This window comes from Alligator sinensis, unplaced genomic scaffold, assembly GCF_000455745.1.
Source record: "Alligator sinensis unplaced genomic scaffold, ASM45574v1 scaffold740_1, whole genome shotgun sequence".
Lineage (NCBI taxonomy): Eukaryota > Metazoa > Chordata > Crocodylia > Alligatoridae > Alligator > Alligator sinensis.
Genome location: NW_005841964.1, coordinates 2,142,360 through 2,159,339, shown reverse-complemented (window position 1 = coordinate 2,159,339; position 16,980 = coordinate 2,142,360). Strand labels below are relative to the sequence as shown.

The 16,980-nt window shown below is 42.4% G+C and overlaps 1 protein-coding gene across 2 annotated transcripts in view; it reads left to right on the top strand.

Annotated features, from left to right (window-relative positions):
- UGGT2 (UDP-glucose glycoprotein glucosyltransferase 2) overlaps positions 1 to 16,980 on the top strand; it is a 235,857-nt gene that overhangs the window by 184,268 nt on the left and 34,609 nt on the right. For both annotated transcript variants that reach the window (XM_025200352.1, XM_025200351.1), the window contains 2 exons: positions 9,215 to 9,299; positions 12,239 to 12,324. In XM_025200352.1, the coding sequence (XP_025056137.1) occupies positions 9,215 to 9,299; positions 12,239 to 12,324 (171 nt within the window). The remainder of the gene's footprint in view (positions 1 to 9,214; positions 9,300 to 12,238; positions 12,325 to 16,980) is intronic.

Here is a 16,980-nt window from a genome sequence, read left to right as displayed (position 1 = left end):
AGGGAAATTTCAGACAACTGAATTAGTACTTAAATTCTGCTGATATTCACAAAAGGCAAGCAGGATGACCCTACATACTTATAGATTGATTAATCTGTCATTGGTCTTAGGCAAAAAATAGAAAATATGGAATGGGATTTGACCGATAAAAACCCAAAGGATGGAAATATAATCAATTCCAATCCCATTATTATATTAAAAAACAGGCTTTGTTAAACAACTTGATTTTATTTTTTGGTCTGGATAGTAAGTTTGCTGATAAAGTTAACTCTGGATCTGTTATATACTTAAACTGCTGTGAGGTGGTAAATTTAGTACTGCACAGCATTTTGATTAAAATTAGCACTATACAGTACTAATAAAACAATTATACTACTTAAGAACTAGCTAACTGATAAATCTCAAAAAGTAGTTGTCAGTGGAAAATCATTATTGATTGGGCTGCGTCTGAGGGTGGGAAGGGTACCAACACAATCAGGTCCAGGTATGTAGTATTTTTATTGAGATCTGGAAGCTAATATAAAACTGTTGCTCATAGAATTGTTAGAGTAGTAAATAATGACTAAGACAGAGAGATCTAAATCACTTTGGTAAGCTGGGCCCATTCCAGAAACTGTTTTAATACAGCCAAATGCCAAGTCATTAATTTGAGAACAAATAATATACAGGCCAGACCTGTGGAATGGGGGCTGTATCTGGAAAGCAATGCCTTTAAGAAGCTTTTAGGGGGTAATTGCATACAAACAGCTATATATAGGTTTCTAATGCAATGCTTCAACAAAAAGGAATTAACTTTGGGATGTACTGACAGAGGGGTAGAAAGTGATTGTACTTCTCTGTATGCCAGTAGTGATCAAGAATATGGCTTAGGAGCTGTGAAATTTGGCAGTATGGAGAGTATTAGCAGCATTAATTGCTGTGACTGCTTGCAGGACCAGAAATGTGGTGGTGACAGGAGGGGTGGCTAGGAACTGCCATAGTTAACATTGCTTCTTCCAAATTCCAGCTCTGTGGGCCAGATGACGTGGCTCTATGATCCAGATCTAGCACTGCACTTCACATCTTGCCTGTGAACTGTCCCTGCATCACTCATGCAGCCAGTGAGTCTAGATAAGGTGGATACTGCTGTTCTTGCTCATTAAGGAGACTGGTATTGGAAGACATGCTACAGCTATGGTATCTGCATTTAAAAAATGACATCTAAATCCACAAACAGAATTGTATGTGGAAACCTACAAATTTGTTCTTTTATCCCACTTGCAGAGCAGTTTACATGGCTTGATTGACTTTTTGGACATTTCTTCCATAAAACATCAACATTACATTTATTCTTTTTGTCCTGGGTAATAAATATTGTCTTTTTAGTATCTTGTCCATCCCTAGAGAAACTGATAAAGATTGTAGTGTTTTTGAGGCCAGCTCTCTTGATCTTGTTGTTACCCTCTTCTAAGTATTCTCTCTGCCCCTGCAGAAGTAGTCAGTGGATAAGATATTGTAATATCCACCTTCCAGTAGTTCCTTAGTCAATTGGAAAAACCCTTCCTCTTAGGGTTTTTACTTTCTGCAATTTCAAATGCAAAATCTTAAATTCAATAAAATATTAAAGTTACTATGTTGGAATTATGTTGGGAAAAATGTAACATGTTTGAGTTCAACAACAAAAGATAAAAATGCTTTCTGGTTTGAATAAAAAAGAGCTTAAAGTACCTGTGGTTTATTGTCAATAATGAATTATCTCATTTAAAGAAAAGTAATTAAGGTTCATACCCTAAAAATGAATTGAGTTATATAAAATTAATGCTTCTTAAACTGGTTATGATTCCAACCCAGAACTTAATGAGTCTCACTTTTGTTTATAAACCAAACACTTATAATATGATTACAAAACATGGCTTTTCAGTCTCTCTTGTACAAATGATTGTTAGAATTTGGGCAGATATTTGATAAGATGAAATGAAGCCTTGATTAGAAATATTACAGGACATAAACCTATTTCCTGGTTTTTAATACTTGTTAAATTATTGTTGAAGGCACATTCATGTACTGCATTATCAGAAGAGTTTTAGAAAAAAAATCTAGGAGACTGTACAGCATAAGTACCATTCCAGTAGTGTTAATTCCATTACACTAGTGTCTAATTTAGGGTAAAGATTTTTTTTCTCGTGTGTAAATGAATGCTTTTTTTTTTTTTTTTTTTTGGAATAAACATATTTTTAGACACTTTCTGACAAGGATTGTTATTTTCACCCATCTGCACCTGGAAGTCAGACTTCCTTAGGATGCACTGGTATAAATAAGAGCAAAGTGATACACTTTGTGATAAGATTTCAGTCTGATTGCTGGTACTCATGTGATTTTTTTCCTGCATTTGATTTCAATAGGACTACTTATGTCGGGTAAGCATTGTACGATCAAGACCCTAATCAGCAGCCAAATTGTTTAACGGAAAAGGATTTAGGGGAAAAATCTATTATTTTATAAGAAAAAGGTAGATAACTGTGATTTATAGAGGTGCACCAATAGAGATTTTGGGGGCCGAGACCAATAGCTGATATTTAAGGAGGCATGTCGGCCGATACCAATCCGATATCCGATACAGCTGCCTCCAGGTTGGTAAGTCCAGTGTGGTGGAAAGGGAAGGCGGAGGGAAAGGGGCCAGTTCTATGCCCCCCATGGTGAGGGAGGGGGCAGGGGCAGGCACTATCCAATGGGGAATAGTGGGGGGCACAGGACGGAGCTGCAGCTCGTGGCGTGGGGATGGTGTGTGCCCCCTGGATCTGTGCAGCATGGCACATGCTGCAGCTGTGGGGTGGAGCCGGAGCTGACTGTATGGAGCTTTTCTTGCCGGGGGCTGGGGTTGGAGTGGGCTCTGTCGGTGCTGGGAGGAGGCTGTAGCTACCCCAGATTTTGCTGCAGCTCTGCTCCCAGCCCCGTGCCGCATCCTGTGTGGCCTTGGCTTTTCTCAGTGCTTGGGTGGAGGAGGGGCATTTAGCCAGGGCTGCACCGAGTGGTGGGCAGTGGTGTGAGCCTGGGAGCAGAGTTGCGGTGAAATTTGGGGTGTCTGCAGCCTCCTCCCAGAGCTGCCAGAGCCCGCTCTAAGCCCAGTCCCTGGCAAGAAAATCCCCGTGCAGTGCCAGCTCCAACTCCACCCCACAGCTGCCGCCCACCCTGCACCATGCAGAACCAGGGAGCACACGCCTCTCCTGCCTCTGCCCTCCCAGGGTGCAAGCACCCCTCCCCGCCCCGGCTGGGTAGAGCCTGCCCCTGCCGCCTCCCTCATCGTGGGAATGTTGATCTGCCCACCACATGCTGCTTCCCTCCCCATTTCCTTTCTGACTTACCAGCTGGAGGGAGCTCTCCATGCTGCCGGCTCTGCTCTGTGCTGCACTGCAGCTGTGTATATCATGGGCATTTATTGGCCAGATTATTGGCCCTATAGAATCAATACCCATTATAGACAATTTTCTTCATATTGATACTGATCAAATATTGAACTGATGTATCGGTGCACCTCTAGTGATTTATTATATTGTAAGGGTTTTTTTGCCAACATCAAAACTTAAAATTGTAGATTTTTATAGTTCAGGAAAATGACATTTTAGAATTCACAGTTTACTGAACTTAAGCATTTTATTTTTATTTATTTGCCATATATAATGACAATCATAAATTCTACTTTATGTATATATCATAGAAAATTAGGGGTGGAAGGGACCTCAGGAGGTCATCTAATCTAACCCCCTGCTCAAAACAGGACCATCCCCAACTATATCATCCCACCCAAGGCTAAGTCTAGCTGGATCTTAAAAACCTCCAAGGATGGATATTCCACAACCTGTCTGGGTAACCTGTTCCAGTGCTTTACTACCCTCCTAGTGAGAGAGTTATTTTCCTAATTTTTAATCTAAACTTCCATTCCTACAACTTGAGACCATTGCTCCTTGTTCTGTCAGCTGCCACCTCTGAGAACAGTAAAGCTCTGTCCTCTTTGGGACCACCTTTCAGGTAGTTGAAAGGTGCTATTAAATCCCACCTCGGTCTTCTCTTCTCCAGAATTAAGAAGCTGAGTTCCCTTAGCATCTCCTCATAAGTCATGTGCCCCAGCCCCCTAACCATTTTTGTTGCCCTCTGCTGAACTCTCTCCAATTTGTCCACATCCTTTCTATAGTGAGGCACCCAAAACTGGACAAGTACTCCAGGTGTGGCCTCACCAGTGCCAGATAGAGGGGAAGAATCACTTCCCTTGATCTGCTGGCAGCACTCCTACTAATGCAACCCAGTATGCTGTTAGCCTTCTTTGAAACAAGGGTATATTGTTGGCTCATATTCAGCTGCTTTTCCACTGTAACCCCCAGGTCTTTTTCTGCATAGCTGCTGCTTAGCCAGTCGGTCCCCCACCTGTAGTGGTGCATGGCATTGTTTCATCCAAAGTGCAGAATTTGCACTTGTCCTTATTGAATATTATGAGATTTCTTTTGGTCCAGTCCTCCAATATGTCAAGGTCTCTCTGAATCCTAGCCCTACTCTCCAGCATATCTACACCCTCCAGCATGATGTCATCTGCAAACTTGCTGAGGGTGCATTCCATCCCACCTTCCAGATCATTGAGGAAGATATGGAACACAATCAGCCCCAGGAACTTTTTACTGCCAACTAGACATCAAGCCACTGATTACTACCCTTTGAGCCCAATGATCCAGCTGGTTTTCTTTCCATCTTACAGTCTATTCATCCATCCTGTACTTCCTTAGCTTGCTTGGAGAATGTTGTAGACTACTGTATCAAAAGCTTTGCTAAAGTCAGGGTATATCACATCCACTGCTCTCCCTACATCCACAAAGCAACGCATCTCATCATAGAAGGCAGTCAGTTTGGTCAGACAAGTTGAGTGTTCCTGGGTGACATGCCATGCTGCCTGTTCCTAATTACCTTCTTCTCCTCCTCCAAGTGCTTAGAAATGGATTCCTTGAGGACCTGCTCCATGATTTTTCCAGGGACCGAAGTGAGGCTAACCAGTTTGTAGTTCCCTGGATCCTCCTTCTCTTTCTTAAAAATGGGCATTATATTTGCCCTTTTCCATCCATCCAGGATCTCTGCCAATCACCACAAGTTTTCAAAAATAATGGCCAGTGGCTGTGCAATGACATCAGCTAACTCCCTCAGCATCCTCAGGTTTATCATGTCTGGCTCCAGGCACTTTTACACATCCAGCTTTTCTAAATAGTCCCTAACCAGTTCTTTCACAACTGTGGTTGCTCTTTCCTCCACAAACTGTGCTGCAAGGTGCAGTAGTTTGGGAGCTGACCTTATTTGTGAAGAATGGGGTAAAAAAAGCATTGAGTACTTTAGCCTTTTCTGCATTCTCTGTCATTAGGCTGCCTCCCCCATTCAGTAAGGGACCCACCCTTTCCCTGATCTTCCTTTTGTTGCTGACATACTAGTAGAAACCCTTCTTGTTACCCTTTGCGTTCCTTGCTAGCTGCAACTCCAGTTGCGCTGTAGCCTTCGTGATTTCATCCCTGCATGCCTGAGCAATACTCCTATACTCCTCCCAAGTTTCCATTTCTTGTAAGTTTCCTCTTTGTGTTTTAGCTCATTGAAGAGTTCCTTGCTACGCCAAGATGGTCTTCTCCCATACTTGCTAGTCTTCCTGTGTATCATTCCTGCACCCTCAGTCAGGTTTGTTTAGAATAAAACCAGCTCTCTTGGATTCCTTTCTCCCTCAGACTGGCCTCTCAGGGGATCCTGCCTATCAGTTCTCTGAGTGAGTCAAAGTCTATTTTTCTGAAGTCCAGGGTCCTTATGCTGCTGCTCTCCTTCCTTACTTTCCTCGGGATCCTAAACACCAATCATCACATGGTTCTTCTGCCTAAGTTGCTGTCCACTTCTACATTGCCCACCAATTTTTCCTTGTTTGTGAGCAGCAGGTCAAGAAGAGCATGGCCCCTAGTTGGCCTCTCAAACACTTGCACCAGGAAGTTGTACCCAACACTCTCCAAAAACTTCTTGTGCAATGCTATTTTGCCCTCCCAGTAGATGTCAGGATGACTGAAATCCCCTATGAGAACCAGGGCCTATGATTGGGAAACTTCCGCTAGCTGTTTGAAAAAACAGCTCATCCCCCTTATCCTCTTGGTCTGATGGTCTATAGCAGACACCTTCCACAACATCACACTTGTTGTTCTCCCCTCCGACTCTAACCCAGAGACTTTCAATAGGTCTATCTCCAGGTTCATACTGGAGCTCTGAACAATCATACAACTTTTTTACATAAAGCATAACTACTCTTACTCTTCTCTCCTGCCTCTCCTTTCTGAACAGTTTATACCCATCTAATGACAGTACTCCAGTCACACGAGCTATCCCACCAAGTCTCTGTTATTCCAACCACATAATAGTTCTGGGGCTGTGCAAGGACTTCTAGTTCTTTCTGCTGGTTTCCCAGGCTCTGTACATTTGTGTACAGACACCTGAGGTAACTAGCTGATTGCTCTTCTTTCTTAGGAAGAATGAGAAGGCCTCCCTGTTGTCCTCTCATGCTTGTGCTTCCTGCAGGTCACCTGCTTTCCCACTTATCTCAGTGCTTTGTTCTCTAACCTAGCATACCTAGCTTAGAGCCCACCTCACTAGGTTAGTGAGCCGGTCTGAAAAGATACTTCTTCTTGAAACAACAACCCAGGGTTGGAGAAGCCAAAGCCTTGCTAGAGACACCATCTGTGCAACCATGCATCAATCCGCAGGATGCATCTGCTCCTGCCCAGGCCCTTCCCCTTCACCAGTAGTATCGAGAACACCACTTGAGCCCCTGTCCCATTCACCCTTACACCCAGAGCCCTATAATCACTTTTGATCTGCAGTATCTGCATGATATATATTTATAATATATCTAAGATATTGATGATATACAACTATACACACAGTATGTCATATGTTGCTAGGCATTCAAAGTTGCCTTTTTGAAAAAAAAAAATCCAACAATTGTAGTAAGGCAAAGTCTATTCATAAGGCTGTAATCATTGACAGAGGACAGGATAACCAGAAATTCCATTTTACTTTCCAGAGATGCATCAAATAGTGCTGAAAGCTAATTAGTGTATTTCAGTGATTCTTAACCAGGGAGCTGGGGCTGAAGAAAGTGAGGAGGTAAGGGAGGTATTCAGAGATAAGCAGATAAGGACAAGCTCAGGCTCTCCCTACCTAACTGCTTCCTTATCCCTATTGCCTGGCCCCTGCACATGGAAGTAAGCCCCATAATAAATTAGTGCTTGAAATGGGGTGCTACTCAATTCATAAAAGTTATGGAAGGTGCTTTGAGTCTGATGATGGGTGCCTTAAGTCTACAAAGATTGAGAAATACTGCTCTAGTTTCATGCATACAATATGCACTTCTTTCCAAAAATCAGGTTCTAGAAACTGCAGTAAGCATCATGTAAGAGAAATAAGAGTAAAAGCAGTTTTTTCCACTTACCAGGTAGAAGTGAAAGTAAAATCTGTGCACAGTTGTCAGGGAACAGAACAATGAGCGGGCTGTCTCCCTAGCTGCTGCAATTTAGTTACTTAATACAAGGAAATAATTTTTTCTTCATTCTGCCTTTCAAAACAAGGTTATTTATTCTAGGGCATGTTTTATGTGAGGAAATATGGTATATGTTCCAGTCAGGCATCAGTTTCATTCAGAGTTCAATTTTGTCACCTTCTCTTTACCATGTGTATGCCAGTATTCGAGGAGTTTTTCAATTGGTGTGGAATATGGAGTCTACAGCAATGGTTCTAGCATTGGCACTATTGTGTAAAAATATTAGGGTCCTAGCTCCATGTTGTAACAACTAAGATCAGTTTGACCCAACTGAGTTTATGGGTCATGCATGTAAACATCAGAAGACTGGTCTTAGGTTGTTCACAGCGAAGAATCATTAAACCATGGAATTCATTTTTCCTTTTTGTATGACACTTAGGCTAGGTACAGACAGTCAAAAAGCCTGAGGCTGAATTGATTCAGTCTTTGCAGGTTAGTCTAAATTGCAGAGATTAAATTGTAATAGAAGTGAACAAACATTTACCTTTGATTCAAGAAATGCAGTCATGTGCCTGAAGTGGCTCAGGCAGAAGCTGGGAGCAGTAGAGCCTAGGTCTCTAACAATGTGTTCACTTCCTCTTTCTGCTGCCCCCGAGGTCTCTGGGATTTGCATTCTAGAATTATAGCAGCAAAACTCCGCAGGACTTCCTCTTTCTGCTTCCAGGTGCCTCTGGGATTTGTAGTCAACAGCCACAGCCAGCAGTAAGTTTGAGTGGGGGAAGGGGTGTTTAAACCCCTCCCTGGCCCCAGACCCCAGCTCAGGTTTGCCTGGAGGCACAGACCATTCCCCCCATAGACTGGACTGCACCCCCAGCTGGGTTTGTCCCCTCCCCCTCACCTTGTCAGCCAGCCCTCACTGCTCCACCTAGGGAGCAGAGGGGTGCAGTCAGCCCTCCTCTCTGGACCAGACAGCACAGCCCAGCTCAGGGCCACAAAGCATGCTGGGGGACTTTGATTTAACTTGAACCAGCAAGGGTCTGGGACAGAAGTTTCATAAACCAGTTTAACCCAAATCAGTTAAGTCTGATACTACATTCAACCAGGTTTATCTTAAACCAGTTTCAGCCATTTTGAAACTGGTTTATGTGTACTGAACTTCTGTTCTGTTACAGATTTAAACCAGTTTCTGATCACTTAAACTGTTTTTTGTGTAACTTCTGTCCCTAGCCTTAAAGTACCATGTAAAAGTCTATTTAATTGCTCAGCCATTTTCTGAATGGCCACAAGGAAGATTGGTTTTTTTTTATAATTCCATGGCATTGTTTACTTGTTAGAAAAAGTAATTTGAAGAGATTTTGAATGTGCTCAGAGATATTTTCTGTGTATGCATCTTTTAGAAATTGCAAAATTATATATTGGGGACTATGATGAACTGTTTCATTCTCTAGCATTTGTTTTTTTCTCTAGATAAGAATTATTTAAATAAGAAAAACAAAGAATATAACAGTGGATAGCTTCTGATGATAAGAAAAAAATTCAGAAGTTTCTAAATCAGAAAACTATTTTAGTACATGTACTACATGGATGTTTTAAATTTCAGTAAATTTAGACCATTGTAAAACTTCATACTGTAATTAAAACTCATATCTCATATTTTAATGAGTTTATAAATTTAAGCATCTTTTATTTTTCTTATAGCCATGAAGGAACAGATTCCCCAGCTGGTCTGAAAGATGTTGTTGTTGTTCTAAATAACTTCAGGAGCAAAATCATCAAAATACAAGTATGTAACCAGATAATTGTGTGTGCACATTCTTTCTCTAAGTATATTAAAAATCTTTGGTTATACATAACAGCAACCTGAAAATCAAAATATAATACTTGTATTTTGTACTACTTGATAAATTCCCACTGTGGATTCACATCATCAGGTAATTTGTTCATAAATTCTGTGGAGTTGCGTTGGGATAAATTATGTAATGTTATAGTACTCCCATGAAAGTTATCTTCAAAATAAAAGTACTTTATTTTTCATTTAAACTCTAAATCCCAAATTGTCCCTTACACATAAAAATCCTGTGTAGGATGCTGGAAGGATTTGAATGTTATACAAATTCTTCCATTACTGTGAGGGCAAAGTTTGTAGAAGGATAAGAGAGCTTAAACCCAACAACCCTCACACCATTCAACATATCACTCTTTGATATCATGACTTTATTGCAGATGTACTAACAGAGTATTTTTCCATCTGATACTAGCAGTTTTCAGTTTGCTGTGGATTTCCTATAAGCTTACTTTTGAACTGGTCCTTGTTTGAATAAATTTGTTTAGTTCCTGACTTACCTGCATTCCATGGAAATTGGGAGATCCTTTCCTTTTATTACCATACTAACACATTGCCCATCATGAATGAAGGAGGGGGGGAAGACAGGTGGAGGAACGGAGCGCTGCCACCCAGTGCCCCATGGTGCTGCCACTCTGCCTTCAGCCCCAGGTGCCCCTCCTACCCACTGCATCTGGCCCTGAGGGACCCCTCATCCCCAGTGCAGCCTTGTGCACCCCCCACCGCTCCACCCCGTGCTGCTGCCAGCTCCCAGGAGCAGGGGGGAGGGGAGTTTGCATGCAGCAGCTGCAGCCACCACCCAGCACTGCCACCACTGAGCATCCAGCTGTTCACAGCCCTCTCCTCCCTGGCTCCCTGCCCTCCTAGCTGTTCTCAGGGCCTGGTGGCAGTGCACTGCCACTGTGCCCCCCCACTTCCTGCTTCACTCCCTCTCCTCCTCCCTGCTGCCTCCCCTACTGCTGGCCTTTGTTGGGGCTTGGCAGCGGCAGGGGTGAAGAGCCCGGAGCAGGGAGCGAGGTCAGCACTGAACTGCCAGCACCTTGCACCTCCACTGCCTTCAAGGAGCAGGGCCGGGAGTGGGGGCAAGGCCAGCGCCACTGGCCTTGCTCCCCCCCCCTCCCCCTGCTCTGTCCACTGTCTGCTACATTGCTGCTGTCCACTGTGTTGCCACTGATTGGTTGTTTCAGACATTGCAAATAAAGCATAACGGACAGGCAGACAGACTAAGGCTTTTATACATTAGAATTTACCAGAATCCAAGAGGACTTTGAATTTAAGCTGACCCCCCTCCCAATAAGATCCTGTATATGGAAAAATTGTAGATTTGTTACAATTTTCTGTGATAGATTCTCATTATTGGAAGTTTGTCTTAAATTCCACCCCACCCCAACTACAACAATGGGAAAAGTAGTGGCAGGGGAGTATACAGTGAGAGGGGCAGGCAGCCCCCTTGTCCCCTGTCCCCCCCTACAGCCCCCTTGGTACCTACACCATTTGCTACCCCCCCCAGCTTCCTACCCCACCATGCCTGCATCCCTGCCCCCACCAAAGTGCCTTTGCCCCTGTCCCCTACACTCCCTGCTGCCTTCTCCTCTCCTGCCCTCTGTGTACTCAGCCTCTGCCCCCCAGCCTTATCACTCCCACAGCCTCTGCCACCTCTGCAGCCTCTGTTCCCCCATAACCTCTGTCCTTTCCTGCAGCCTCTGCCCCTCTACTTTCCCCATAGAGCCTCTTCTCTCTCCCCCACACCACTTACCATCAGACCTGACTCTGGCTCCATTCCTTCATGGGGCACGGTGTATATGGAAGCTCAGGCCTCTGCCCAGCCATGCAGCACCATCCCAGGGATGGAATTGCCACTGTTACATAGCTGGGCAGGGGCCAGAGATGCCATGTGCTCCATGCCTCGGGAGGGAATGGAGTCAGAGCCATGTCTGAACATAAGCATCAGGGGGATGAAGGGGAAGAGGCTGTGGGGAACAGGCAGAGCAGGGGACAAGTGGCAGATATCTGTTCCAGGCCCACAGTCAGAGCTGCAGCAGCCACCAGTCACCATCTGTCCCTGTCTTGTATGTGAATTCAAGATAAGGGGCTTTTTCCCCCATATTGAATGGGGGAAAAAAACCCGGTCTTGGATTTGACAAAATATGGTATTAAAAATGACATTAGAAATAAAGAATGTTGACACTAAGGTTGTACTGTGAAGAATTTTTAAGATTGTTACATGCTTTTCTTTCAGTCACACGGTGACTTTCTTTTAAAGTCACAGTGTTTCCCAATTTTGGACCTTAAGAGGTTGTGCCAAAGACGTACATTGGGTACAACAGAGAGGGTATAAGAATACCTCTTCCTCTAAATCTCTTCCCTAATTGCATAGATGTAAGCTTTTAGGTGCTTGGGGGGGGGAGTAGGGTTGGAGGTTGTGGAGGCATCTGATGCTAGTTGTAATATGCAGATAGAGGAATCATCAATATATTGATCCCTAGTGTGTGATTTAAGTCAGTATTAAATCATATTACAGGAAAACTAGTATTTTCCTGTAGTCCAGTAACTGGAATGAGTAGAGTTGTATCAGGTGTAGTGCTATTTGGTGCCTTATTTTAATTAGATTGCAATCTTGGGTATCATAAATCAATATCATATATCTTTCAAGATCCAAATAGCTAGAACTCATTACAGGTAAATTGTAAAAAATATTTCATTGAATAGTATGAATTAGTGTTGTTTCAAGTGAATTTAATACAATTAAAGAATTAGCTTGCTTAATTTGGAAACTCCAGTTGTCTCACCTATGGGTCTATTTAATTAAATATTTCAGTTACTTGTATTTCCTAACTGATTACCCAGATTATTTCAGTCCAGTTTATTCTAATGACTAGGTGCAGAAAAAAGCCAATAAAATCAATGAGGATCTCTTTAATGATGGGGTTACAGAAGAAAAAGGAATTTGGGAATCAGTTACAAGGTACCTGATTTGTTTACAATTTGATCCTTCTAAATAATTTATTATTGTATTATTTGTAGTTTGCTGTGTCCTCTGAAGTTATAAATATGGTGAAAGATACAGGGTTGTCTCTAAAGAGTTTGTATTCCAAAAGGCAAGAGCGTCAATAATGTCCTAGGTAATATGGGACAGATGTTAAAGGATAGACATATTTTCATATATCCCAATGTTTTTCCAGATGTCTTGGCCAGTATTTTCCACCAGTGTGCCTTTTGCATTCCCATGACATGGAATCAATCTCAGTCTAAGAATCTGTTCTGGGAGAAAAGAAAAACTCATCAAATAATACTTATGTATCAAATTGAGATTTTAAAACATACTATTATATTGCAATAATCATTTCTGTGTATTATCAGACAGTTTATGAAAGTTCAATTAGATATGTATTAAAATTTAAATTTAAATAAGTTGGATTTGTTTTAAAACTGCTATATCAACTTAAGTTGTGGTTAGACTAGTTGAGGTCTAAACAATAGGAAGCCCACCAAGGTTACATTCTGGGAAAAGGATTGTTACATTAAATTGCCAATTGCTCAAATCAAAAGTGAGACCTTATAAAGGGGAATAAGGCAAAATGCCTCATTTATTGATTACATGAAGTAGATACATAAGCTTGGAGACACCAGTCATACAAACAGACATATACAAGAATAAATACAAGCAGACATAGACCGACATATACACAAAACCACTCCAGTAAGATGTTATAGTTACCAGCAGAAGTTACTCAGTGTCAGTACTGGATGGCCAGTACAGGCTTATTGAGGGTGATATGAACGGGGACAGATGTGCCAGTGCTCCAGGAGGTTGCAAAGAGTGGATTCCCCATCTTGGCTTGTCTGCATCTCACTTTTATAGGGTTTCAAGTCTTTGTTCTGCATTGGGGTTTTTCCATGCTCAGTTTTTAATTAGAGGCTGTTTCTTCTGGTTATCTCAACTTGAGGTCATTCCAGTAAAGTTGGTATCTCCGTTGGTATCTCTGCCTTGAAGCATTGTGCCCTTGAAGTATTGTGTAGTCGGTATCTTTGCCTTGAAGCATTGTGGAGTTCAAATGGCAGGATAAGCAAAATTCCTTCTTCTTACTATCTTCTTTGTACCTGATCACAAATGAGTTCTTCAGCCATCCATTAATTAACTTAATTAGTTTACTGTGTGGTAACTTATACATTGGAGTCTTGTTGCTTACACAATCAGTTAAATCTTCTTATGTTTCATGCAAATAGTTACCATTCTTTCACCATTCACCCTTTCACACAAATACATACACAGGGCATATGAAGTTCATTTACTTATGTCAAGCAGGGAACAAGCACAAAATAGAGTTTTGTTCATAAAATGATAGAGGTTTATCAATTCAGTACTATTATCATTTAAGCATAATAATTAATGTGCACAAATTGATACTACAGGATGTTATGACGGTGGACTTCTTGGTCATAAATAGTATTTCTCAAACAGTTTCCAGATGTGCATCTGAAACTACCAAGTGCTTATGGTTAAATATAATTTGCTGAATTGGGAACTGGGTGTGAAAATTCACTGAGGAAAAAATAGCTGGAGCACAGAGAATAATTTAAATTCCTTCACAAACTAAACATGATATCTTGCATATGGTGGTCTATGCTGAAGAACTCAGGTGCCACTTTGAGATCTAGGACATAAACTTTCAGAGAACACAACACTTATCTTCAGACTCATCAGATGAGGGACAACCATTCTCATAGGTGACTGGTAGGGGGTGCACATGCCCCACCTGTTGGGGCCAGTGCCCCCCCAGATGGCTGACACTGATGCTGTCGGTAGGGCTGGTGTACCCCCTGACAGGGCCACTGCCGTCGGTGGCTTCTGCAGATGTCCCCCCTCCCCCGCTCCAGATACAGGAGGCACCAGTCACTCATGGCCATTCTCATACTGCTACAGGTAGCAAGACTGTCTGTGACAAAGTTTTCAAAGAAAAATAATTTTCAAAGGAAAACTGCTCCAACTTTTAACTGTGGAAGAAGCAGTATTAAAGTTGGGAGTCATTTTGATACATTTATATTATTCCACTCCTTTACACACAATTACAGTATAACAGTTGCTGCCCTTTTGAAACTTTCCTGTTTTAAAGGGCTTTAAATGTACATGTGTCCACATCCACAGGTTTTTGTGGGAAAGTCTAATTATCAATACTGTGTGGGTGCCTGTACATGAGCCCAGAGGCTGCTCTGATGTGCTGTAGTTACATTGCATTGGAGCAGACTCAATAAAGTCTGCTGGAGCGTGGTGATTACCATACACCAGCCAACCTCTCTGTCTTGTGTATCAGCATCCTTATGCTTCAACATGGTAGTGGGGCGCTTTATCTAGAGCTTGTTTGACAAGCATTAGCTAAAGCGCTTCCACCACCATGTTGAAGTGCGGGGATGCTGATACATGAGATGCTCCAGGCAGAACCACACTAAATTAAAGTCCCCCCCACCTTGTTGGCACTGGATTTAAGACCCAGATGCTTTTTTCCAGGTGGACCCAAACCGTCAGACTGACCACAACCTTTCCATTCAATAATGGGCAAATGTTATTGATACACAGTGCTAGCAGATGAGAATAATGCAAACAATTCTATACCTACTAGTCCTAGAGCTGTCATTAGAGGGAAAGGGTACATCTGGCCAGTATGTGAGCTTCACTCTGAGATTCTCTCTTGAATATCATGTGCCAGCAGCCTGGAGGTCAGAGGCTAAACCCTCCCCTGCCCTCCTTTGGGGTGGGTGAGACAGGCTAGTGGTATGCCCTCTGTCCATGGTAGCCTTGGGTTCCCATGCTGCTCTGAAATCCTTCTTTTTGTATTCTTTTCTTCTTCTGATGACTCTTCATCTCAGGCATTGTTGATTGGTCTCTCTATGGCTGTCACACTGTCCACATTCTGTCCTGTCAGCATATTGCTTTGTTTCACAAACCCGTCACATGCACACATCCTAATTTGGTCTCTTCCCCAAAACCAGAAATTCCAAGGGCTCTGGAGCTGGGCACTGTGACCTGGTGCCACCTTATCTCATGTTATGGAACAGTGTGGTACATGTCTAAATACCATTTTCTAGTCATCATACCACATTCCCGGAGCACATGTAAAAATGCCCTGTGTTTGTGTTTTATCTCTTCACCTTGCCACGTATTTAAGAAAGCAAGGAATTCTATATATATAATCCCAACCATGACAACTGGCTAATTTGGAGTAAGTGGCCTGAATGGGTGAACAACTTGATACAAATAATTTTTGGAACTCCTTGGTGACTAGGGTTCATAGACAACAGAGCAAAATCCATTCTTGATCCTTTTCAAAACACAAAATTCATAGGGGCTATTCTAGACTTCACAGTGGTGAAATCTTAGTTGCTGCACAAGTTTCCTCACTAAGCCTTGTTTATCAGCTCCAGACATACCTAGAACCTTCTGTTAGGACTTATGTCAAATTCATGGGACATATGAACACCTGGACCTGTGTACTGCAATTTGCTGGACTTGACCTATGCTCCATGCAAGGGTGGTTTAAATCAGTGTATTTGTCTGGCACATAAAACATAAATATGGTGTGCATGCTTCCTCAGAAAGGACCATCAACACCTGTGCAGCAATGTGCCACTCTCTCCACTTCCCACAGGACACTGGTGACAGGTATATCTGTACTAGACTAGTAAGCACATCTTTGGACTCAGTACTTCTGATCTCTCCAAGAAACCTGCCATAAGTAACTTGAAGATGAGTGATGTTTGACTGGCTTGCACAGCTTTTCTGTCTGGTATTCTTGGGTGTTACAGTACAAGTAATATTAGACACTCCATTAGTGCATTATATCAACATTCAAGGAGGTAGATGTTCACAGACCTGCCAAGAGGCAGGCCACATTTGGTTCATCATGTATCACATCTCTTTTATGGTTTTATATCTCCCATCTCTTCAAAGCTCCTTAATGGATCATCTCAATTGGCAGTACTTGGACAGTTGTGAATGGTCACTTAAGGACCTTATCCTAGAAGATGTCTTACAAATGGAAACACCCAGTATTAGATCTGTTTGTATTCGAGAACAAGAAATGTCTCAAATTCTGTTGCAAAGGGAAAGCTAACACAAGATCCCTGTCAGATGAATTTATATTCCTGTTCTTAGTCTAGTCTGTAAGACTCGTGGGTATATATTACAATCTTCTTGATACTGAAAGTCTTCAAGAAGATGGGTAGGACTCATCCCTAAAAATACAAATAGCAGGAGCATGGACCAGACAGTGTTGGTATTGCACCTAATGAATCCGTAAGTACATCTGTAAATCATTGCTCTGACAAAAGTAGCTGTGAATTAGGCCTGTGCAAAGCAGCTAGTATTCACTTCTGATTTGGATTCGGCTGATTCAGGGGACAGTGATTTGATTTGGTGATTCAAATCGCTGTCCTGAACCGATTCAGCCAAATCTGATTCGGAGATTAGGCCACCACCAAATCGGCCAAATCTTCGAATCAAACAGGCCCCATCCCCCACCTGTTCTCCCAGCCCCATCAATGGCTGCCCCACCCGGCCCCAGCATCCCGGCTCTTTAAAAAAATAAAAATAAATAAAAGCCAGCTGCTGCCAGGCGGGGAGTGA